General features: G+C 53.1%; 1 protein-coding gene across 3 annotated transcripts in view; it reads right to left on the reverse strand.

The window, feature by feature from the left end:
* The window catches only part of CORO2A (coronin 2A), a 52,579-nt gene that overhangs the window by 24,301 nt on the left and 2,492 nt on the right, over positions 1-25,786 (reverse strand). For 2 of the 3 annotated variants that reach the window (XM_032418746.1, XM_032418743.1), the window contains exon 2: positions 476-676. In XM_032418746.1, coding sequence (XP_032274637.1) covers positions 476-676 — 201 coding nt within the window. Of the gene's footprint in view, positions 1-475; positions 677-3,235; positions 3,314-25,786 lie in introns of those variants that run through there. The other variant, XM_032418744.1, reaches the window with a different exon arrangement.

Consider the following 25,786-nt stretch of genomic DNA (forward strand, 5'->3'; position numbering starts at 1 on the left):
GCAATCGCACATGGTCTAACCTATACTGTTAACATTTGCTTGCAGGACAAGCTGCTGCTTTCTATTTGCTTACTGCTTACCTCCCGCAGTTAGATTCTTGGCTCAAGATTTGTTTCCTTTTGTTGGGGAGGGGAGGTGGCTTTGGAGATTTCCCCAATGTCTTGTGAGCCCAGCAATGCATTACAAATGATATTTTATTCAGGAGTGAGTTATTTTGCAGTGGGGTGGAGGGCAGGTCTTAGGAGTAGCTAGGCAACTGCTAGAAGCAGAAATCCCAGGACACGTATGTTTTTTTCCCAATGAGGAAACCAAGGCTCAAAGAAGTGAAAGGACTCAAGGTCACATGGCTGGTAAGAGGCAGGGTTAGGATCTGAACCCACACATGAGACCAGAAAGCCAGGCTCCTTCTACTTCCGCTCTGTCTGCACTGCCTCCAGAGGGCTGTGTGGGCCTGAGGTTTAGCCGGCGTCCTTACCTGGTTCAAGGGAATGACGAAGAAGGCCCCCCCACAGGAGCACTCAGTCACGACTGCAATGAAATAGGGGTTCACAGCACAGAAGTGATTGTCTTGGACGCTGTGGGTGATGGGCACCGAGTCGTAGCAGTTCTCCCTGCTGGCTGGTTTGCCAAAGACGTGGCGGAACTTGGAGCTCCGGTACTGGGGATGCCATGACATCTGCGGGAAACGAACAGGACAAGGGGGGCATGAGGCTCACGGCTCTGACAGCGGGACACTCGGGGAGCTCCCCTGGAGAGGGCACGACCAGGGCAGTGGTCGGTTCTATGTGGACAGGGCGCTATCAAGGGCAACCAAACGAACACGCCATCATTGTGGCTACTTCTATGGATCTGGTGAGATGATGTATGATTATCACTGACCTGTTTGCTTGTCATCTCTTCACGTGTCAACCCAAAAGGCAGAAACACCAGAGAGAAAATTCAGATTTCCTCCCTATCAGCCCACCCCACTCAGCCCAGCTGTGTGGGTCACACTGTGTCCTCTGGAGCCAGCCTGCCTGGGCTCCAGTTCCAGCTCTGCCTCTTACCGGCTGGGTGGGCAAATGACTTAACTTCTGCGGCCTCAGTTTTCTCATCTGTAAAATGGGGATCACAAAATCATCTGTCTCATAGACTTGTCGTCAGGACTAAATTATAGGTCCCTTGATCTACAGTCATAATTACTACCACTATTATCATCTGGGCATCTTGAGCTTCCCTAGCTCCTCATCCAGCCCCATATTTGTTCACTCTAGTTACTGAGCACCACTGTGTGACTAGGCCCTGTGCCTGGCACTGGGGGTTTGGAGAGAGTAAGCAGGAGCCCAACCTTAGAGAAGTGAAGAGTCCTGTGAGTGAGGCCACTAGGGGAAGGTGGGCCACTGGGACCCAGTGTACTATAGGTAATAATAAAGGTTTGTACATGGCAGTCCGGGAGGGCTTCCCAGAGGAAGTGACAAGCGAGCTGTGATTTGAAGGATGAGTAGGAGTTGGCCATGTTGGCGGGACAAAGGTAAGGTGGGGGGAAAACATCCCAGGCAGATGGAACAGCCTGAGCAAAGGCCCTGAGAGAGAAGCAAACATGGAATGTTTGGAGAATTACACGTGGTTTAGTAAGATTAGCAAGGAAATGTGAAAAAGAAAAAAATATATATGCATACACACACATAAACATGGAAATGGGATGATGGGAGTGAAGAGAGCACAAGCTGGAGGGGGAGCACGGCTAGGTCATGGATGGCAGAAGATGGTCTCGGCCTCATGAGCAGCCAAACACATGACACCATGTGGCCACCGCTGCCCGGGTCAAACCCCTAACCCCAGTCTCTGACCCCACCGGGCCTGCCCGTCATGCTCCTCATCTAGGCCAGAGAGAGCCTTCTGGACACCAAGCCTGGCTGTATTCCTCACTCCTCCCCCAACTGAGTTCACCCTTGGATGCTCTTGATTCACTGCCGCCCTGCAGGAGGAAGGCCAAACCCAGTCTGGCATTCAAGGCCTTCCGGTGGGGTGCCCCCCCCCAATATTCCAGGATTCACCCTTTCTTGCTCATCTTCTAAAATGTGCTTTCCAGATAAAGAACATCCCAGCTTCCCTTGTACCTGCTCTTACATTTCCAGTCCCTTGCCTTCCCCTCTGCTTGGCCTGCCCTTCCCAGCCCTGTAATCCCTGTACCCGTCTCCATAAATCCAAACCCTCCCTCCCCCAGCTCCCAGGCCCCTTCTCCAGAGTCTTCCTTGCCACCCCGAGTAGCAGAGCTCTTGTCCTCTCCTCTCTTCTACCCCCCACCGGCCGCGTCTCCTCCCTGCCCTCAGGCCCCTGACACTGCTGGCCCTGATTCCAGATTCTGGTGTCAGGGCTCTTCTCTGCTGCTTGCAGGTTCTTCAGAGAAAGGCCCGGGTTCTGCTGCAGGAGTGCCCAGCACAGAGCTCTGCCCAGCCCCAGGCCCTAAGAACTGCCCAAGGGCAGGCACGTTTGGCTGGGCACCCCCAGGGTCAGGACAAAGAAGGCATTTGCTCTGTGATCAGTTCAAAGGCACAAGATTAGACTGTTGACCTCAAGAAGTCACAGTGATCGGGGGTCCCACACATGAACCAAACCCTCTACAGGAAGCCCACCAGCCTCCTGGGACAGGTCTGTCCTGTGAAGCTCAGACATTTCAACTCTCCTTTTGGGAGCTGCATTTGCCAGAGCTATAGGAAGCGGCCCAGAATGCAGGGACAGACTAATTAATGTCCGTCTGATCCCAGAAAAGAGGTAAGAAGCCTTACAGAAATGGAGAGCACACAAGATGGAAGCAGATGGAAAAGCCACGGCGAGGCCATGGGGACAGAGGGAAAAATGCAGGAATAAAGAGATCACCTGATATTCGGGGGGAGCTAAGCTACTGAATGTGCGCTGTCAGGTCCTCTACACAGTGGAGATGCACCTCAGACTTGAGTCTGAGCCTCCTAGTGGCCAGTTTGATAAGGGAAACTGAATCAGAAAGGGATTTAGTCAGTGTGTGTAAGATACGAGCCATCACTTGCTACGGAGCAGCCCGTCTTTTCTCTGCGCTGGGTCCTGAGGGAAATGGGTCCTGGGGGGTCTTCTTAGAAAAGAACAGCAAGGACCAAGATGTCCCTAGGGTCTTGGTCATTAGATGGCAGCTGAGGAACTGCCTTGGGCCGGGGCTGGGAGCAGGAAAGTAAGGGGCAAGTCAGCAGGCTCAGATCCAGGCCCCCCAACTCTGCCTCACCTTCAGCAGCAGCAGCGGTGGGGGGGTGCACACCTGCCTGTGGCCAGTGGTGATGCTCCCCCCACGTTCCAGCCTCCTTGCCAACTGGGCGGCCACGGTATTAGTTCTAGCCAGTGGATCGGGGGCAGCAGTGCTGTGTGCCACTTCCAGGCTGGAGCACGTAAGCCCTGCCCGTGACCCTCCAGAACTCTTGACCTTAGACAAAGGGAGAGAAGGCCGAGTGTTCTAGATGATGCAGCTTCCATCATCCTGGGACCCCAAGGGACCGCGTGGAACAGAGGACCTCCCCCTAACAGAGACATGTTGGACATACAGTGTGACAGAGACATAAACTCGCAGAGCGAGCCGCTGAGCACGTAGGCTATTTGTCACGGAGACTAGTCTATGCATCCTGACTAACACCCTGCCCCGGGCAGCGCCAACCAATGGCAGACTGGTGATGGCTGTCTGTGCTTGGTGTGGCTGGAGCACAGGACCCCGCGGGGGAGAGGTGGGCAGGCAGGACCATGACCCAGATCACCTCAGGAGCCACGGAAAAGAACGTGAACTCTGAGGGCAACGGGAGCTGCTGCAGGTATGAAAACAGGGGCTCGAGGAGCGGAGCTCACTTTTAGGTGGATTCCCTTGATTGCCAAGAGTAAGACAGCATGGAACAGGTGAGAGGTGAGGATCACCTGGGTGAAGCAGGGCAGACGGGACAGAGAAGAGCGGACATGTCAGTGGAAAACCTGGGAGGGGGGTAAGAGTCAAGGGCTATGGGCTGTGGGGTAAGAGGGCCGGCCCGTCGTGGCTGCCGAAATCACCATGACCTGAGCAGCATCACCCATCCTGTCCCCTCCGGCCACTCCTGGTGCTCTCCCTTCACAGCCCCGGGGCTCGGCCCCACACCTGAGGGATGGCTCCCAGCCCAGGGGCAGGGTCAGGAGGCCCCAAGAGGCAAGGGCTCTCCTTTAGCTCAGTCACCTCCATGGCAATGACAACTCAGTTTTTGGGTGCTTGCTACGTGCCAAGCGCCATTCCCAGTGCTTTCCCTGTATGCACTTAACAGGCAGGTGCTACCTTGCTCCCCAGTACAGATGTGGGGGTTGAGGCAGAGAAGCGAAGGACCCCACACGAGGTTACACAGCTAGCCAGCTGGAGCTGGGGGCTGAACCCAGCCCGGCCTCCGGAGCCTCCAGAGCCTCCAGCTCCAGCATGAGGAAGTCTCTTTCCTACCCACCACACGCTCGATCTCACCTCAGCCCCGAAGGGGAGGCATCATGACCGTTCTCACCCCCACTTTACAGAAAAGTAAAACAAGGCTCAGGAAACTAAGTGGACACCTTCTGGAAAGAGGGCTTTTTGCTTCCACTGATAAAGCCAGCGGCTGTGGAACAGTGACAGAAAACTAAAACTCTGTGTTAGTGACCTTCTGTCCCCTTGCCCCCAACTCCACTCCCCACTCTTCCCCACCCTACCCTGCCCTGGCGCCTTATCTCCCCTGCCAAAGTGCTTCCAGACCTGTTGCCACGGAAGGGAACTTACAGAAGTGGGGGATGGGGCCAAGCCAGGCAGGCCGTCTCTCTTTCTGCCCGCGGTATGGGAGTGTGCACACATGTATGTGGCTGAAGTCTGTGCAGATGTGTGTGCGCGGTGTGCAAATTTGTGCCCGTGCACTGCATTCATCATACGCGCCGGTGTGTGCACGCATCTGGGCGTGCATGTGTGTATCCGTGCATGCATGAGTTTAAGGACTCAGCAATTCAGAGAGCAGGAGTTTTATTTCCCCCACAAGCAGGCACTTGCCTGGAAATGCAGACTGCAGTAGGCCCTCAGCGCCTCGAGGGCCCTCGCCCATGGGCTGGGGCAGAAAGGCCGATCTGGGCCAGGTTTATCCCAGGCCACCAGTCCTGTCCTGCCTGGTGCCATCCAGCGGGGCCCACATCAAAGTCACAGCATGCCTTTGTGGGGTGGCGGGCCAGCCTGCTGGGGCACCGAGTGGGGGGTGGCAGGGCTCCTGCTGCTATCCCATGCGTGTTTAGCGGGCTGATGCCATGGGATTAGGCTTTGCAGGCTGCAAATTCCCCGCCCCCCAAAAAGATTTAGTCATCTCTGGGTTTAACATCCCATTGAGTTAGTTCTTAATGCCTGACAGGTGAATGGCTTGCTGCCTGTCCCATCCCTTCCAGTGCCCCTGCCAGGTAGGTGGAGACTGTTGTCCCATTTGATGAGGGCAAAACTGAGGTGCCGGGAAAGTGACTTGACCAAGATGACATTAATAGGAGCAACGGGAGGTGGGAAGCAGAAGCCTATGGCCCTCTTGCTGCTATGCGCTCCTCTCTGACGTGTGTGTGTGTCTGTGTGTGTGTGAGAGAGAGTCACACAGAGAGAGAGAAAGACACACACACACATATACATATATATACATATGGGTGTGTGTGTGTGTGTGTGTGTGTGTGTCTGTGTATTCCTGCCTGCACCCAAAGGTCTGCCTTCCCAGCCCAGCCCTGCATCATTGCAGGACAAGGGTTAGCTGCGGGGTGAAAGAAACCAAACCCAAACTGGGAGTGGTACAAATCAGCATAATAGATTAGTCATTAATTGCCTGTTCCTGGCCTCAGGGAAAGCATGACATTGCCTAATTTGGTATTAGACTCAGGGGTGGGTAGGGGTCTGGTGCTGCTGGCTCGGATCGTCCCTTTGTAAGTTTGTGGTTCCTCATCTAATATTTGCAGTTTTATTTAATTTGCTCTCTTAAAACCTGACCTCGGGGCCATGTGAGCTGCCCTCTACACGCCTCGGGAGAAGGTTGAAACCACCACACTTAGGTCAATGTAGTTAACAGAGGGGAATTAGAACCATAGTTTCCTAGGCTTAAAAAATGAAAAAAAAGACTACTGTAAGAGTAAAGAACACTCTGAAGGTGATCTACAAAGACCGAGAGTTAACACCACAAACACCTAATTATGGGCGGGTCCCGCACCTGGACTCCAATCCTTGACCAACTATTATCCGTCATAGGGCTTATGCTGATCCTGACCTTGGCTCCAAACTTGACAGGAAAGCTTCTTTCTCTTTCGTCCTGAATCCTTATCAGGGCCTCTGATCCACCCCAGAAGGACGCAGGACCTCTGGCTCGGGAAGGAAGGCCCAAGTGAGTTCAAGTTGCCCTCTTTGGCACCCATCTCTGCTTCACCAGCCTCCCATGGAGGCTCCCCTGCTCACCAGGCAGAAAGAAGAAACCACAGGTCTTAGCGACTTCCTGCTAGTGAGAATTTTATCCACAGTCGTTTCTGCTCATCTGAGGCCAGGCCCTGGTTTACTTGTCACTTCTTGGCACAAGGTGTCTATTTTTGCCTTCCATGGGCCAGCATCAGGATCTGCAGTGACATGGTGGGATATAGGAAACTGGGGCCTCAGGGTCTCACCCCACTGGCTTAGTCTTCTTCCCTCCTTCGGAGCGAGAAGAGGCCTTGTCGCTCTCCACAGAAGCAGGGGGACCGCCTGTCCTGGTTTGCCTGGGATGTGGGGAGGGGAGCGAGGGGACTACGTATTCCCGATGCTAAAACGGGAAATGCCTGGGAAAGTCCCAGGCAAACAGGGGCAAATCGGGCACCCCACCAACTGCAGAGGCCTCCAGAAAACTGTCATCTAATTCACACACAACGATTCTAAGTCACTTGTAACCTTGACTCTGGCAACTTGCTCTGTGAAAGAGAAGGCTCTAGAATGGACTTCCTAAAGAGCCCAACATCCTGAACCAGAGCACAGAACATTTCAAAGCAGAAGAATACAAGGTTTGTAAAGGGAGGTGAATCTGGCTTAATTCAATCAGCAAGCTTCATCCGCTATTGGCTTAGTGCTTCTTCTGCGCCAGGCCCCATGTTGGGACCGGGGTGCAGGGGCGGGGATGGGCAGTTCCATCAGTGCTCTGCACATGCTCGGGGAGACGGCCGAGAGCAGGAAGGCTGGAGATGGCGTGATCTTAAACTGCTAAAGCACAGGGCTGCGGGCTCCAACTTCGAACGCACACGAGCATCATTGACATCAGACCACTGGGTGTGGGACCCCCGCACCGGCTCTGACACGGGGGCCCTGTGGCTTCTAAATTAAAGTCAAAATGAAGTAAAAGGAAATAAAACGTAAAATGCAGCTTCTCCATCACCTTAGCAACGTTCCAAGTGCTCAATAACTACATGTGGCTACTGGGTACCCAATTAACAGTGTAATTACAGAGCATGTCCACCACACCTGTGTGACTTTGGGCGGGTGACTTAATGTGGCTATTTCTTCACCAGCAAAATTTGGCATAGTAACAACTAACTATGCATGAAGTATGTTCCATGTACTAACTCAATCCTTGCAGCAATCCCCGAAGTACTATTATCACCCCATTTTTACAGATGAGAAAACTGGAGGCCCAGAGAGGTTAAGCAACGTGTCCAAAATCACACAGCTAGGAGGCGGCTAGCTGGCATTTGAAGCCAAGCTGTTCAGTCCTGGGTCCACACTCTCTCACAGGGCTGCCCAGACAATTAAATAGGATAATCCACACAGCACATGGAGTGATGCTGGGTGCATACTTAGCGCTCAACAAATGTTTGCTGTTAAGACTGTCGTGGTCCCGATGTTTATAGCACGCTAAGATTTGATTTCGTACGTGACAGCTATGTGTTGACGGCCCAACGTTTTGGAGGTCTGAGTAAAAATCCCAAACCAGAAAGTGCAAAGCACCCCGCTAGGCACAGAGTTCTGACCCCTGGTGCTCACCACATTGATGGAGGGAACAGACAAGCACCCATGAAAAGCTAACTAATAATCCCTCTTGGTCAAGAGGAACCCGAAGAGTGTATGTGTGCATCTCTCTGGCGGAGATCCTCAGGGCAGAAGCCTGCAGCCTCGCTCAGCCCCGTGCTGAGGGGACTGGGGCTCTCGGTAGGGATGGGAGTCGTGCTGGGCAAGACAGGGGGAGCCCTCTGGTTTTCTCCATCAGCACAGCCCTCGCCGGAAATCAGGGACACTGCCTCAGGGGAACCCTCCACCAGGCCTCCAATTCCCCCCCCCCACCCCCCCCCCCCCCCCCCCCCCCCCCCGTATCAGCAGGGGAGGCAGAGGGCCCTGCAGCCAGCAAGTAAAAACAGCCCTGTCTCCAGGTTCTCTCTGCCGTGGGGCCCTCCTCTGCCCCCATCTCCCTTCTTCCAGGTCTCCGGTCCTTCTGGTCCGGCACAGATGCCTCCCCTGCAGGCCCACAGGAAATACTGATCGAGTCAGAGACAGCCAGGAAAATGCCTCTCTCCTGATGAGATTAGGCCCGAGGGAGAGCCTCCTCCTGACATCTGACACTGCCCAGAGCCAGGTCCCCGGCACCGAAGAGGGGCAGGGGACCTCCTGTGATAGCCTGACCTCCCCTGGCCGACGGCCCCCAACTGTCCTGTCCCCTTCCCACAAGCCTTGCAAAGCCTGGGCAGCCTTTTCTCTGGGCGACTCCCTTTCTGCCCCATGCCAGCCGGGGGCTCCTTCCCTGACCTCCCTCTGACACCGTCATTTCCCTTTAAGACCCACCACCGCAGGTCCCCTCTGTCCTCAGGAGCAAGCCCATGGCTGGACTTGGGGTGTGGGGCCCCACACTGCCCCTGGCCGTGTCTCATCTCCACAAACTCGTCCTTCAGCCAAAATGGTTTATCTGCTCTCCTCTCAAAGCATTGTGTTTTCCCAAGCACACCATCTTTGCTCATGCCCCTTTCTCTGCCTGGAAGCAAAGCAGCCCCACGGAAGTACCTAGCTGGGCTCCTAGGATGCTCCTCGTCTCCCTCCACCTGCCTGGACCCCAAAGAACCACCACCAGGGAGCCACCCTGGCTCAGTGGCCTGAGCTCTCTCTGTGCTATGAGGCTGCCCAGGGCAGGGAAAGAGGAGAATCAGATTCAAATCCTGAAACTCCACCTGTCTCTGGGCCTCAGCATCTGCATCTGTAAAAGGGTACCCTACTATCTACCTCACAGAGGCTTGCCAAGGACTGAACAAGATAATGGCTATAAAATACCTTAAAGAGCTCAGCTGTGGTTGCCCTCTTCCCTCCCCCAGTCCTGCTGCCCGTGTTCCTGCCTGCTCCTTCCATCCATTCATCCAGCCATCCACCCATCAGACCGCCAAGTCTGAATGGTCCTCCCCTCTGCTTTGCCCACACGCAGGCCAGATCCCACAAGCAGGTACCTGGGGGGGGGGGGGGTACCACCTGGTTCCCTGGACTAACTTCCACTCACGCCACCAGCCTCTCCTGAACCCACTCTTTGGGCACGAGGAATGGGGGAGGGCTGTCATTTTCATGGCAGGTGTGCTGGTCTGGTGGGAGAGTCCTGATTCGGACACCAGTTTGCTCCATGACCTTGGGCAAATCTCATCCCCTCTCAGGGTTTGTTTTCTCAGGCAGGTAATACTCTTACCTTGCCCAACTGTTAGGATGGTCCACTGAATGCTCTGCAGCCCACATGCACCAAAACCCGGGACCGTGAGGATGACAGAGCTGTCTACCTATCGGCTGTCCCCGTCCTTGCAGGGCTGGTGCCCTTCTCGTCTTGCTTCCCTGGAGACACAGAACCCAGCTTCTTCCTGTTTATTCCCCTAAATCAGGCCCAGACCAAAACTTCATGCAGCTTTATTGCCCCACAATCTCCTTATCTGAGAGTTTCAAGAGACAAGGGTCACTGGGGACTTTCTGAAGCCAGCTGCAGGAGGTTGAAATCTAGAGGTACTATTTCCTCCTCACCATTCATTTCCCGGCAGAGCTTCTGAGTCTGTCTTTGGACAGAGGGGGTCGCTGAGGCCCGGACAGGGAGAGTGCCTGGCTCAGGGTTCCACACCGAGCAGAAGCCCTCCAGTCTCAGTTCTGGGGGGGCCCCCACCTCTGGCCCACCAGTCAGCTCCCACCTTGCCCTGTTGCAGGGACCCTGGGGCCCAGTGTGACTTCAACCTGCATTCCTGGGGCCCTCCCAGAGCCTGGCCTCTGCAGGGTGCTGGTGGGGGAGAGGCAAGGATGACCTGGCAGGGACTTCTGCCCTCAGGGGCTCAGGTTGATGGGAGAGGCCGACACGGAACCAGCGAGCTCAATTCGGGGCGAACAGGACTGAACAGGCTGCAGTGGGAAGGTGGAAATCCGGGGAGTGGGTGAGAGCCTCCGGGCAGGTCTGTTTGAGGCCAGCCTGAAAGGCTGAGTTGAGTGAGCTGAGCACAGAGCAAAGGGGGTAAGGGTGCGTGGTGTAGGGGGAGGAAGTAAAAGACACAGCCAGGGAACCACAAGGGTCCGGTCTGGCTGGGGTCTGGGCACATGCAAGGGAGCAGCCAGGTACCGGCGAGGGCTCTGAATCCGGCTAGGCCTTGGCACTTGAGACCACGGGAAGATGTCAGTTTGAAACCCAGGGGTGTGGTGAGGTGAGGGCTGCCGGGAATGTGGCCCCAGCTATTAAGTAGTTAGAATGTTTGGCCGGAGAAAGTATTTTCTTTCCTCAACTTTGGGCTTGTATCTAAGGAAGAAATAGGTGGGTGAGTGGGTTCTGTTTCAGGTCCGGCTCTAGCTGGCTGGAGGGGGGAGCTGTGGAGCATGAAAAGGGAGAGGAGGAGGAAGATTCTGAGGCCTTCCTGGTCTGAGCTCAGGAGGAAAAGTGTGCCTGATTAGGGGAGGGCAGAGCCTCGGATTTGCTAACCAGGAGTCAAGGGCTGACCTGTCTCCACAGGTCCTAGCAATTTGAGAAAGCCGTGGAGCCGGGAGGCCTGGCTCCTAGACCACATCTCAGCAGCTGGGGTTTTACATCAGAAAATAGTTTCCTTTCTTCCCTCAACCCATTTCCCTGTGCTCCGAGTCCCCAGATATGACTAAGGGCCTGCCTGCCTGTTTCCTCCTCCTGCCTGGGCAACCCGGCACTCTGATCCTAGCCCGGCTGGACACTGGAGGGCACTGGGCGGTCCCTTCCTGCTTCTCCCTCCCCAGCTTAGGACCACGGACATAATGCTCGGCCCTAATCAATTCTTCAGGTAGCAGCTGCAACAGGGGCCAGGGGAGGACGGCGAGGCCACTGTGTCCCCATTTCTAGCCTCCCTGAGCTTCCCCCCAATCATTTGTTCAGACTGGGCCCATGGGCCAGGAAGGGCAGGAGGCCCCACGGAGGCTGAAGAGTACAGGAAAGATGTCAGTGCCCCAGGCTGAGGAGGCCCTTCTGGCCCAAGTCTGACTCTGCTAGGACTGGTGACAGTATCTCATGAACATTCTGCGTGCAGCCTTCCAACAGCGGGTCTCAACCTGAGGGTGCAACAGAATCACCTGGAAGGCTGATTAACTCCCAGATTGCTGGGCCCATCCTAGAGTTTCTGATTTAGCAATTCAGTAGGGGGCCTGAAAACGTGCATTTCTAACAAGTTCCCAGGGCACAGTGATGCAGTTGATCTGGGGACCACTCAGAGCCACTGCTCTACAACCCAGCTCTGTGATTTGCAGAGTCCTTCCCGTTCACCGTTCAGGTTACTCCGCACATCCACCATGAGAATCACCCCATCTCATGGGCACGGCAAGCTGTGCTCAGCTCAGAGCAATGGAGTCACTTCTCTGAGGTTACACAACTACCAGGCAGCAGGAACCTGTCCTCCAAAGGCTCCATGAGCACACAACCACTTCCTAACTCGGGGCCACTTGGGGCTGTGACTCTTGCCTTTCCATCTCGCAAATATTCTCAATATACAAACGTGGGCTCAGGCCAGCCCTCAAGAACCAGGCAGGTGCTCAGATGCCAGCCTCCCTGTCTTGAATAGCAGGCGTCGAGGTCAGGTGGTCAAGACACAGGCTTCAGAGTCAGAGACCCAGATATAAACCCAGACTCTCCTCTAGATCTTGCAACCCACGTGGGCACCTACCTCTTGCCAGGCTGCTATGAAATGGCGCCAAGGCTGAACAGCGCAGTTAGCCTGGTCACAGTGAGTCCTCATAAACGGCAGCAACTGGTGGGCCTGGACAAGAGCCAGGGAGGGATGTGGGGAAAGATACTAAGCCTCTCTGTGCCTCAGTCTTCTCATCTGTAAACTGGGGTCAACGACAGAACCTAACTTACAGGGAAATGGTACGGATTCAATGAGTTTATTCATTTAAAATGCCTCAAGGCAATGCCTGGCGTGGGGGAAGCTCCGACACATGGTCCTTTTTGTCAAGTGTGAAAATTTCAGCACTCAACGCACACTTTTCACGAATACATGTCAGCAAAACCATTAAAGAATAGAATAGGCTATTGTGAGATCAAAATTGAAAAATTACAGTGCTGCTGGTTGTACAAACAGGGTGAACGTACTCCAGGGCACAGAACTAAAAATGGTTACAGCGGTAAATTTTATGTTACGCAAATTCTGCCCCAAAAGGGAAGAAAAGAGCGAGCAGCACCGAGGTATCAGGGCCCGGCTCTCCCGCAGGGCCATCAGCCAGCTCCTCGCTCTGCCTGTGCTCTGCTTTCCCTGGGGAGGCGGGTCCTCCCTCCCCCTCTCACTCCGGGCTAGCCGGGCCACTCAGGGCCTTCTCTGCCCACGCCTCCCTGGGCAGAAGGCCCTGCTGTAGGGGGAGCGTCCTCACCACTTTCCCGGGCGCTTTCAGGAAGGGCCTGGAGGATCTGTGCCTGGACAGAGGGCTGACTCTTCCCATCCCCTTCCATCTGGCTTGCTGTCCCTCTGTGGGACTCCGGCTGCTCCCGGTGAAGGAAGAGCCCCTGAGGGAGCGGCGCCTGCTCACAGGGACTCCCATGGGGCTCTGCGCAGGGAAGGTACACAGATGTTCTGAGACCAGGGGCCCAGCTCCAGCCCCCACTGGCTGTGTGACCCTGCTCAAGTCCTTGTCCCTCTCTGGGCCCCAGTGCCCCATGTGTACAATGGGAATGTGCATCTCTGCTTGCCACCGTCCTGAGGTTTTAGGGAGGCTCTGAAGGGAGAACGGAGGCACACATGCTTTGTTTCTTTATTGCGTGATGTGACCACACAGCAAGGCGCAGAGATGGTTACAGACACAGACACTGGTCTTAGCACACGCCCTCTGGGACACCTTGCGCAGGCTGGTCAACCTCTCCAGGCCTCAGGTTTTGTCATCCTGAAGTAGTAAATGAGTTCATATATGACAAGCACTTAGAACACAGCCTGGCACATGGCAAATCCAAGATAAATTCAAAATAAATAATAATAGCATTCTACTGAGTACTCACCGAGAACTAGGCACTGCCCTATGGTATTTAACTGTATTAATGGGTTGAAATGAACATTTAGCAAAAATGCATAAGGTGAACAGGGCTTATAGATTAAACCAGAAGCACAAAGTGTCCATGTCCTTTCTCCTCCAAGTGGCAATACTTAAAGATCTAAAGATCTGGGGGTGGAGGGGATCACCTGTGCTGGGAGGCACCCAAACTCCCTTAACAGGCGGCAGCAGAGAAAGCCTTGTGCCCCTCCCCCACCCCCTTTGTGCTGATTTAAAGCTCTAATTCTTATCTAATCTAATTCTTAGCCAGACGGGCTAACTCCGGCTTTCAAATGATCTTATTACATCTGGGGCAAAAAAACAGAACAAATATTTCAAGACTGCCCAGCGTCAGGGATCCAGGTGGACATCCAGCCCAGCTCTCTGTCCTCCTTTCCACACCACGCTGTCTGAAAAGTCTGAGGGTCTTGGCTTGTACCATTCTAGTGATGGGAAGCTCACTCCTTCTGGGGACAGAGCAGCTCAACTGTCAGACTTCCTTCTTCTACTGAGCGGAAATCCACACTTCCCCTCCTGCCCCGCCTCGAGCCCCACCAGCGGCATCCACTGCCATCGCCCCACACAACCTTTCAGAGGATCTGAGGCCGCCGACCACTTGCCCCTGCGATGGCTCCACTCAGGCAGGGGAGTTTCTTGTGTAACTAAGTTTCCCATCTTCTCCCCATCTTCTTCACCTCCCCATCATGTTCCAAGTTGACCCCATCTCTCACCCAGGTTGGAACCCAGACCATACTCAACTCCTCCAGATGGGGGCTGAGAACCACTCGGCAGAGCAGGTACCCCAAAAGATCCCAGATTCACTTCTTAGAATAGTAGCGCTGGCCAGACCTCAAGGGCTCATGGGGTACAAAAAGGGAAATTGAGTCCACTTGTCCAGGGACATCCCTAAAGGGCAGAACCAGGAATGGGATCTGGATTTCTGGCACCCCAGCCCGGGAGAGTCCTCTAAGACATGGAACAAAGTTTCCTTTGATCCTGTGCCTGGATACAGTACCAAATATTTTTTCCTTATCTGTGTTGCCATTCTCAGAGGGACAAATTCCAAGCATGGCTGGGGGAAGAAGTCTTCTAATTGTGAGGCGGGTGGTGGGGTGGGGGTGGGGATCATTCACGCTAGCTGGACCCTCCTGAGACGCAGGCCTTTGAAAGGTGGGCTGCATTTCTCCAGACTGTGGTTTAGGCTGGGAAGGATGGGGCTCCTTAGGGTCAGGAGGGGAGACAGACCCCAAGTCTTTGCTGCTAGGAAGGTCAGCTCGGCAGCAGCCCCACACTGGGAAAGGTAAATCGGGGCACATCGCCTCACCCTACATTTTCCATGCTCCAGCTGCGGACAGACCCCTGTGCTGGGCTCTGTGGGCCCAGAGGTAGCCACGGGCTCACTGCCCTGGGAACAGGTAGAAAAATGGAGCAATCACACCCCACTGGAACAAAGTTCGATCACAAACACGGTGACTTGTCCGACATGGCAGCTACATAGAGAAGGACCAGCAGGTTAGAGCAGGGGGACGTTTTTTCTTTATCATTTACTCTTTCCAAAGAGAAAAAAAAAATAAGCCCCACCCCGCCAATATTTTATACGAGTAACTATCATCAGGAGCTATGAGGCACAACATATACACAAGGCGAGATTCATCGTTTACCAGAGTGACTCTAAATCTGTATTTCAAATAGTGCCCCCCCCCAATTGAAAAACGTCTTGGGCTGACTTATCAGACTTGATTACCTTGTCATTGGTTTTGTTGTTTTTTTTTTCCCCTTGTCTTGTGGCTGCTGATGGGATCATGCCCGGAAACCCAAGTGTTAATTTCTTGTCCACTCATACTCATATTATTAGAACCACTAAGAACCCACTGTTCAGATAGGAATCTTCTAAAACCACTTGTCCACTTTGTGAGGATTAGTTTAGTTCAAACTGGTTAATATAATCCACAAATCCAATCTGGATTAATTAGTCTGGATTAACCTGGATTCATTAACGAGGTTAAATTAATTGTACTAAACTCCTGAAAACAAAGAGTAGGGGCGTCCTTGCCATCCTTTCTCGGAGTGCTTTCCCCTTCTCTCCAGAGACTTCTGGAGACACGGGACACGAGGCTGTCTGACGTGTGGGTGTCAGTGGGTCTGCACCTGCCAAATGTGAGCAAAGCTGAATGATTTTCTCTTAGACAATATTTTTCCCGGCACCCCAACGAGCGTCTGCATACCTCACTTGGGAGGCCATCAGAACAGAAGCTGGAGAGACTCTCAGGATTTTCAGGCTGCACAGGATGGTAGAGATCATCTAGTCTAACCCCCTCACTTTTCAGGTGAGGAAACAAGGACTGGGGAAGGGATGTAACTGGTCCAAGGTCACCTGGCTGGTCAGTGGCAGATCCCAGGGAGAACGAAAATCTCTAGTTCTTGATGCTAAAACCAGCTGCTTCTTCGGTGTCCCGGCCACAGTCCAGCCCCTTACTGGGCCATTCTCGGGTCCCTGTACCTCTCAGCCCTCTGCAGCTGTATCCCCTGAGTCACGAGGTCACCTGCTGGCTCTGAGGGTGGCTGAGGGTGGCATGGAGGTGTGTGTCCCAGTCAAGTTACAAGTGCTAGCAGGATGGGGGGGCAGAACATGGAGCCATCAGTAGGCCACGATTCCAGGAGTTACTCTCCTTCACTATGAAGCCTTGGTTCCTCAGCTGTAAAATGGGACTAATCAAACCCAGCTCATGGGTTTGCTGTTGGATACCCATGAGGTCCCACTGATGTCTGCGGACTGGGAACTAACCCCTGAGGAGCGTTACTGTTGTCCTCACACTCTGGAAGGTTTTGTTTAGGGGGTGAGATCTGGGGGTGCTCCTAGAGCCTAAGGAGTCTGCCTTTGACTGCCAACCACAGCTCTAGACACCGCAGGCCTTGGAGCCCCTGCAGCCTGGTGGTCCCCCCGATGTGCCGGCCCAGGCCTGGTGTGGTGGCGGACAGCTGTGGACATGGGTCCCGGGCCCTCTGGGGCATGCCTGAAGTCCTGTCCTGTCTCTCTGCGGCTCTATTCTCCCCTGCTCTCATCCTCCTCATCTCCCACATCCTTCTCGCTTACTCCAGGCTGTCTTCCTAACCTCCCCATCTGACTTCTCCTAAGCTGAGTCCCACTTGGGCAACCGTGAGACAGAAGCATCCCTTCTTCCAAAACCTTCAATGGCTTCTCCGCTGGGCATTCAAAGCTGAGGTGTGGCCCAGGAGTAAACCAAGAAGAGAGGTGGGGCACGGTGGGAGGTGGGGGGGGACAAGGGCAGTAGGCCTGGGTGCAGACAAGAAGGGGGTGCATTTTCTATAGAGAACTTAAAAACAATAATAAGACCGACTAAAAGTCTGACTTTTTATTATCATGATATGCCTGCAGCTCTCAACAGTGTCAATGAAGAAACTCTCCCCACTGCCAGGCCAGGCTGCTCCCACCTCCCCCGCCCTTGGCAAGCACCCAGGACCTGATACTATTCCCTAGACTGAGAAAAACTGGCCTGTGTGTTCGCCACATCCCAAAGAGGCTCGGTACGCTTCCCATCAGCAGCCCCGGCTCGCATTGGTTCCTTCGCCAGTAAGTCCCTCCCAGCACTCTGCGCGCTCAGCTGCTCCCCCTTTCAGTCTTCCCGCAAGCATTCCCGTCCACGTCCACCTCTCGGCTGGCCACAGCCCCCGACCCAGGCCTCCTGACACCTAGCCCAGGCCGTATGCAGATCCAGCGGCATCAGGTTCTCATCTCCCAAGGAAGACCGAGGAACCACCCTCCGAAATCTGGAACCCACAGCACAGGAAACCACACCAGCAGAGCCACTGCCTGGCTGCGTGACCTCAGACAAGTCCCAGATCCTCTCCAGCCTCAGTTTCCCCTGTGCAAGGACAACTCATCTCCAAATGACCTCCTTTCCTTGTCCTCAGTCACCCCCTTCCCTTGGCCACACCGTGCACTTTGTCATCATGTGAAAATGTTCCACCTGCTTCCAAAGTCACTAATTCAAGCGCCCCCTTGCTGACTGCACCTTCCACACCTTCAGCTTCCTGTCATCTGCCAGATGTGACCAGGCCTTTGTGGGCACCCCTGCTGGAGCAATAAAACAGGTTCAGGCCCGAGGAGAGCGCCCGGGTACCACAGACTGCTCTGCGGGGCGACATAACCCATTCAGCACTGCCCTGACTCTGCTGCCAAGCTTGGAGCCAGCCTTTCTGAGAGGCCAGCTCCAGGGATGGCGTCTGGGCCGTGCGACATCCACCTGCTGTGAGGCCTATTGCTTGTGTCCAGTAACCTGGGACACCTTCCCACAGCTCTGCCTCCGTGAGACGGCCCATCACTGGCCTCCTCGACCTCGTCCCTGCCCGTCTGCCCCTCCCTTCTCTCCTCCCATGAGGTCCGTCACCTCATCCTCACCCCGAAACCTTCACCCGCTGACTTCTTTCCCCATTATCCAGCCAAACTCTGGTGCTGGATGAACCAGGATACCTAAGGAGGGCTGGGGAAAAAAACGGACAAAACCCAAACCAGGACAGGAGGTACCAACGGGGTGACAGCTTTCCCACTATAGCTCTTCTCTCCCCGGGTCATCTGGGTAGCTCCCTCCTCCTTGGACTCACAGCCAATCCATCATGAATGCCCCCCCCACCCCAACACCTTGTAAACCATCCACTGATCTCTATTCCCCCTGCTACCAGCTGCTCGCACCTGCACACACCTACCAACCATCTTGCCCCCAACCTTTTCCAAAGATGCCCATCTGAGCATGTCACTCCCCGGCCACTGCTCCAGGACCCACAGGGTCTGGCCCGCTCCGCCTCTCCAGCCTCATCGGCCCAGGAATCAGAGCTGGAGACACTCAGTGCTTTTAAGTCCTCAAAGGTCCATTTCCTTCAGCCTTGGGGCTGTTTCTTTTGTCCAGCAGGCTCCCTTTCCCCCCTTCATCTGATCGCTCCCTACTGGTCTTTCAGATCTCAGCTCAAAAGTCCTTCCCTTAGGGCGCCTGGGTGGCTCAGTCGGTTGAGCCTCTGCCTTCAGCTCAGGTCATGATCCCAGGGTCCTGGGATGGAGCCCCGCATCGGGCTCCCTGCTCTGCGGGGAATCTGCTTCCCCCTTTGCCCCTCCTCCCACTCGTTCTCTCAATCTCTCTCTCTCTCAAATAAATATATAAAATCTTTGAAAAAGAAAAAAGTCCTTCCCTTAGAATAGCCTTCTGCAGCGACCCTGAACTAAGCACATTCTCTGCTCTGCAAGCCCTCCCTTCTCCTTCAGGCACCTGTGGCAGGTTCTGTGAGACTTTAGGACTACTGCCCATCTCCTGTGGTCTGCGATCCCACCAGGGCAGCACCTAGGTCTGTTCTGCTCTGCATCCCTAGCATCAAGCCGGGCTTCACAGGCACTCAGTGGCCCATACATGGATAAAGGTCTCATTCACAAGAGTAAATTGAAAAATAACTTCGTAGGAAATGAATGAATGGGCCTTTCTGGGTGAGGCTCTAGGGTAATATGTGTGGGGCAGGTCTCTGTGGTCTCTCTCCAGGGTGGGCCATAGGTCAACCTACTCTTGGTAATGATCGTAACAAGGATGAGGCTAATGAACCAGCCAACAAGCTCTCAGAGCTCCTTCCTGTCCATTATCTCCCCCGCTCCCCTCCAGGCCTCCCCCCATTACTCATAGTCCTGAGAGTTTAATGACCAGTCCAGTGGGGCACTTCTGAACTCTGAACTGGCATTATGTTCACTCCGCAGCACGAACACTTTCTTCTTCCTAAGGGCCAGCACTTAGGAGCCTTTTCTTTGTGGGGTTGGAGGAGGAAAAAGTGATGGATGGGTTCAAATCCCAGCTTTATCTTTTGCTGGCTGTGTGACCTTGCAAAAATCACTTAACCTCTCTGGGCCCTTGTTTTCTGATCTATAAAAAGTGGACAAGAATATCTAGCCAGGAGGTTGATAGAGGATTAAATGAGTATACGTACATTAAGAGTCTAGTATGGGGCCTATTGCATGTTATATCGGATTGATTCTAAGACACAGTTTTTTAACATTTAACATCTCTGAAACTGGGATTCACCTTATAGTTTGCTGTTTTTTCTTTCTTAGTGGATTATAAAATAATGGTATATCTCACAACAGATGGTACCCTGCATTCAAGAAAATATGACAGTAGCTTAGTGTCTTCATTTCCATTGCAAAGAGGTGGGAAGGTGTGTGAGAGCCCCAAGAAAGTGCATGGTTGAGCGAAAAGGGTCTGCTGGGGTCTGCCATATTGAGGCGGAACCCTGAAGCATCACAGAATCTGAAGGCACAGGCCCTGCCCTAGCCAGCGGGCCCGCTGGACCTGTCCCTGCTGTCCTAGTCCCACTCCGGGGGTGGCCCAAATGCCAGGAGAACCCTGATCTTTCTGGATCTGACGCTGTGCTCCTGCTGATGTAGCCTGCGGTCCCTGGCCTGGACAGTCTGCTCACCGTGCTGACGGTGCTTGCAGCCACCTCCAACCCCAGTCTCTGTCCCAAGAAAGGTCCTAGGACGACCTATCCCAGAGACCTCTCCTTCAGTGATGCCTCCCTCAAGCCATCGCTGGCCTCTGCTCTCGACTGTCCTGGAGGGCCACCCGGGGGGGGATATCATCCAGGCCCCCCCATGGCTCTGTGCTATGGGTGCCTCCTTGAACCCTCCAGCCTGCTGATGTCAGACTGTTATACCGTCCTCATTATACTGTCACATATATTACATATGGACAACTTGTTCTAGAAACAAATGTCAAATTGCATGCAAAAATTTCAAAATACAGAAAAGACAAAAGTGATAGTGAAAATCAACCAGCTTGATGTGTGTCTGTCTGCATATTTTTCCATATCCGCAAGTGTGTAGATACATTCTCCTCCCAAACTCAAACCCAAGCAGGCTCAGTGCCCACATACTGTTCTCTGCCTTGCTTTTCCAGTTAATGTGACCTCGTGGACCTCCTCGACCCAGAACTGTTTCTCCTCAGTGATCTCATGGCACTCCTGTCTTCCCCGCCCTTCCCTTGGCATGTCCCTTAGCCCCTCTCACCCAGGTCCTGAGGCCTGGCCTGTGCTTACGGCCCGATGGCTTTCTGCAGACACTTGTCCTCTTCAACGGGACAGGGCTGTGATTGGCCCTCTCTAAGCACAGCCACACCCTGGTACAGAAATACTCTTGAGCTCTTAAATCAGGCGTATGAGGTGAATAGAGGCTTTCTGTCCCTGTTGGCTTTGATTTGAGGCCTTTTAAAACAGACCAGATGTTCTCTGAGACCCAGAAGGATGCTGGTCCTGTATTTCCCGAACCCCCAGGGGCTCCAGACATCACAATAAACAACGAACAGGTGCCTGACATTTTATAGCTCAAAAGCGCTTCCATGCTCTTTATCCAATTTTAAGCCTCACGACCACCCTATAAATTAGGCAAAGCAAGTATTTACTTTTGAGCCATTCTACAGATGCAGAGGCTGGGGCTCAGAGAGGTGGGCCATTTACCCAATGACCTTCTTTGCTTTCCTCCCCTCCTGTGTCTGGCTGACTCCCATCCCACTAACAACCCAGCTCAGACGTCACCTTCTCCGGGAGCCTTCCCCACCTCCAGCCCCACCCTAGGCTAGGTTAGATGCCCCTCTTTGAGGGCCACAGCTCCTGGGCTTCCCTATCAGAGCTGGGGCCCCCTGCCCCCACCCTCCGGCTGTGTGCCCTTACAGGCAGTGAAGTGTCTGGTTTCTCTCCATCCATACTCCCCCAGCACAGGGAAGCCTCGGTAGATGGCTGCTAGGATGAAGATTGTTACAATCAGCAAGGCAGGAAATATTCTCCCCTCTTTATGGGTGAGAACAAGGGGCATAAAGAAGGGACAGGACTTGCCTACAGAGCACGTTATTGCCAGGTCAGGTCTCCCTCCTCAGAGGCGTGGCTTCCTTCGTTCCACTGCGTCTTTTGTTGTCTGCAATCCTGGACTGCAGGCCACTGCCCCAGGTTCATTTCTGTCTCGTCTGGCGCTGGCTGGGCCCTACCTGGTTCAGCCAGGTGTGAAGGGGAGTGTTGTGGAGGTGCTCTGGCTGGGGCAGGCTCAATCCCCTGGCCTGAGCCCACAGCCTGGGGTAGCCTCAGGGAAAGCAACAGTAGCTGCCCATCTACTGAGCACCTCCGTGTGCCTGCACTTTCCACCTACACCTCACCGCACCCTGCAGCTGGCACCATTATGATGCCATTTTGCAGGTGGGGCGGGGTTGGGGGGGTGGGGAAGACCCCGGCGCAAGGCTCAACTGGTCGCTGTGCTGGGACCGGATGCCAGGACTGCATCCCTAGCAGCAGGCGGCCCCAGGAGTTTGCTGGCACCAGAGCCAGAAATAAATGCACAGTCAGAGTACAAGAGACAAGTCCCAGGGGGCCTGCAGGCCTGGCAGAGCCCCAAACTCTCCCTCCCCATCTGCTGGCCACCTCCCACCCAGGGCCCGCAGGAAGGCTGAGACTCTTGAGCTCAGGGAGGCAGGGCCTGCCCCGGCAGCCCGGCCCGGCGGTCCTGGGCACTCCCTGGGGGTGGGGTCATGCCACCTGCCAGCCCCCTGCAAACTCTGGGCTCAAGGCCAGACCAAAAGCACTTGCCACATCAACCCTGCACAAGTTCTCAGCATCCTCTTTCTTCTTAGAATGAGCCCTCACGTATCTGCTCCCAACTAGGTGAGAGATGGGACACAAGGCCCTGCCTTTCACTGAGCCTCACTTGCCCGATCTGTGAACTGATGCCGGGGTGGGGTGAGTTGGGGGGGTGTCTCAATGGGACCCACCAACTGACATTCCAGGTAGCACAGCACAGAGATGAAGACCCTGGACACCGGAGCCAGATGACATGGCTTCAAATGGCTGACCCTGGGCCCCAGTGTCCTCATCTGTAAAATGGGGAGAATAGGGCGCCTGGGTGGCTCAGTGGGTTAAGTGGCTGCCTTCAGCCCAGGTCATGATCCTAGGGTCCTGGGATCGAGCCCCGCATCGGGTTCCTTGCTCAGCAGGAGCCTGCTTCTCCCTCTGCCTCTGCCCTCCATGTGCTTGTGCTCTCTCTCTCTCTGTCAAATAAACAAAATCTCTTAAAAAATGGGGAAAATAGTAAAAAAAAGACAAAGTTAATACACCAAAATACTTACATTGATTATCTGAGATGAAAATAGAAGATACAGATAATTCATTTTCTGTTTTCCTTTTTTTCTAAATTCCCCATTACCATCAAGTATTTATAATAGAAAAAAACATTCTTTGTAAATTAACTTTATTGAGATATAACTTACATACAATAGAATACACCCATTTTAAAAAGTAGTAATAATAAATGAGAGTATCTATTCTCCATAATGCTTTGAGGATTGAATGGGTTAATGTACGTCAAATCTTAGATGGTGCCTGGAGCAGAAGTGCTATTAAGTGTTTGTTCAATAAATAAGCCTAAGACCAGCCTGGCTTCCTCCTCTTCCTCCTCCTGCTCACCTGGACTGGACCCCCCTCCCCACTCCCAGCACTAAGCTCGGCAGATCCCCTGCCCCCACATTCACTGGTTCACTGCCTGGGTCCACCTCATCCCCCAGCCTGGATTATTTCCACAGCTTCTCTCTGCACCCCAGAGGAAGCGCACTAACACTCAGATCTGGCCATGCCCTGGCCCCGTCCCACAGCTCCTCCCTGCCCTCTACTAAAAGCCCTAGCTCCTCTGTGAGACACGGTGTCTCAGCTAGCTACCTAATGTCTCTGTATCTTTGTTTTCTTAACTGAAAAAGAGGAGTAAAATGAGTGCCCTCTCCTCGGGGCACCTGACTGGCTCAGTCAGTACAGCATACAACTCTTGATCTTGGGTCATGAGTCTGAGTCCCAAGTGTGGCGTGGAGTTTACTTAAAAAAAGAAAAAAAAAGGGGGGCACCTGGGTGGCTCAGTCAGTTAAGCGTCTGCCTTCGGCTCAGGTCATGATCCCAGGGTCCTGGGATGGAGCCCCGCATCTCGCTCCCTGCTCAGTGGGGAGCGTGCTTCTCTCTCTCCCTCTGCCCCCCACTTGTGCTCGCTTGCTCTCTCTCTGTGTCAAATGAATAAATAAAATCTTAAAAAAAAAAAAAAAAAGAGTACCCCCCTCAGAAACTTAGAGGATGCCATGATGTACAGGGCAGGGTCCACAACCCGACCACCAGTGGCACCTCTTACCAGTCTCCCCTGCCTCCTCCGTCGCTCTGTTTTGGCCTGTTCGCCCGTGAACGTGCCAGGCACGGTCCTACCTCAGGCCTTTTGCACTGGCTGTCCCCTCCACCTGGATGGCTCTTCCCCAGAAACCAGCCCAGCTCCCTTCCTCATTGCCTTCAAGACTTTGCCCAAAAGTCTCCCACTTAATGATCCCCCCAACCACCCAATTTAAAATCCCAACCCAGTCCTTCCACTCCCCCTCACACGCCCGAAACATAACCCGTCTTTTATTTCTTCTACCCCATTTATCATCATTTGCTTTACTTATTGTTTATTGTCTTTTTCCCCCCTATCAGATTGTAAGTTTCTTTAGGACAGATTGCTTGGGTCTATTTTATTTACTGTCAAGACTCCTGCCTCCACCCCAGAAAATACCGAGCACAGTGTAGGTGTTCAATAAAAGAACAGCTAAATGACTAAATGAATGAATGTAAAGCACTTAGGACAGAATCGGGCAGGTGGGAAGTACTCAATATTATTATTATTATTATTATTATTATTATTATTATTGATTCTTCAAGGTCAGGCTCCCATGCCCTTCCTCCTTGACTTTTCCAAGCTTATAATCACACTGTCCTAGCCTCCACTGCACCCTGCCAATTTCTCAATTATGGTAGAGAGCACAGGGCTCTTTAATTCTATCTTTTTCCATTTAGACTGAACTGAATGAAATTGTCATTTCTTGTAAGTCAAAAACAGTCAGATATTGGCCGTTTCACATAGTTTAACCTAATATTATTTCTCATGGCAACCTGCAGGACCCTAGGAGGCACCTCAAGGCCTAGTATACAATAGGTGCCCAATAAATGTTTGTTCACAGAAGTAAAGTCACCTATTCCTGGCCCTTCATAGTAGGTGTGATTGCAAAGCACCTCTAATCTGGTCTGAAGGAGGCAGGGCAGAGCCTGTAGACTTAAAATAACAAACAGAAGATCCTGCTGCACTCTTTTCTGGTCTTCCTGAAAAATCTCTGTCCCCTGATATCTGGCAAAGAAAAATAAAAACAAAACCACACTCCACTCTTATATAACAATCCAGGTTCTGGCCATTTGCAACTAACAAAAGTTTAATGCTGAATGAAGCCCCTTCCCAGGGAAAAAAGACTAGCTGCCTGTCTCTAAGAGGATTCATTTAATGATGGGGGAGGAAGGCTAGAACATTCTTTGGTTATCACCGTGTTCACTGTTCCAATATAGGCTTTAGTTACAGAGATCTGTTAGATCCCCAAGGCGGGTTGTCGGAGCTGAAAGAAATTCAGCAATCACTGAATCTATCCCGTTTCACAGATGAGGAAAGTGAGGTCAGAAAGGGAAAGCGGGGGGCGCCTGAGTGGGCTCAGAAGGTTGGGCGGCTGCCTTTGGCTCAGGTCATGATCCCGGGATCCTGGGATCGAGAAACTCGAGGGGCTCCCTGCTCAGTGGGGAGTCTGTGTCTCCCTCTCCCTCTACACTGCGCCCCCTGACCCCTGCTCGTGCTCAGCTCTCTCTCTCTCTCTCAAATAAATAAAATCTTTTAAAAAAGAAAGAAAGGGAAAGGGACTGAACCAAGGTCACACAGCAGGGTACATGAAGAGTTCATCCCGGAATCTATGCCTACTGACGTTAATCTTGTGAGCTTTCCTCTGGACCACGTTGCTTTTATGTTGGCCGGATTCCGGCAACGGAAGCTTTAATGCTACTATTTTTTAAGCTGTACTTTTCAAATGAAATGTTTATTAAACCTCAGATAAAACACCAAGAGCTTCACTATGAGAAAACCTGTTATAAATAACAGCATTGCATTCATCTCTCTCTATAGTTACTTCCTCAGGGTAAAGTCCTCAAAGTAAGAAAGAAGTCTAGGGGCAAAGGGCAGTTAGAATCATTTTCCTGGACTCTTGTAACAGGCTGCCAGATTGCCCTGCAAAATTAAATGCTGCTGGAGAATTCCCACAGCCTTGCCAGCAGAGAGGTTTATCCTTTTGTATTTATTTTTGCTAATTTTATAGGAATAAATACAGACTGCTTTCACTTACTATATGGTATGTGTTTTCCAACAAATAAGCAAATACTCTGGTCTTGGTATCAGGATCCCTGGGCTTGGTTGCT

This window comes from Phoca vitulina, unplaced genomic scaffold (assembly GCF_004348235.1).
Source record: "Phoca vitulina isolate PV1807 unplaced genomic scaffold, GSC_HSeal_1.0 scaffold21, whole genome shotgun sequence".
Classification (NCBI taxonomy): domain Eukaryota; kingdom Metazoa; phylum Chordata; class Mammalia; order Carnivora; family Phocidae; genus Phoca; species Phoca vitulina.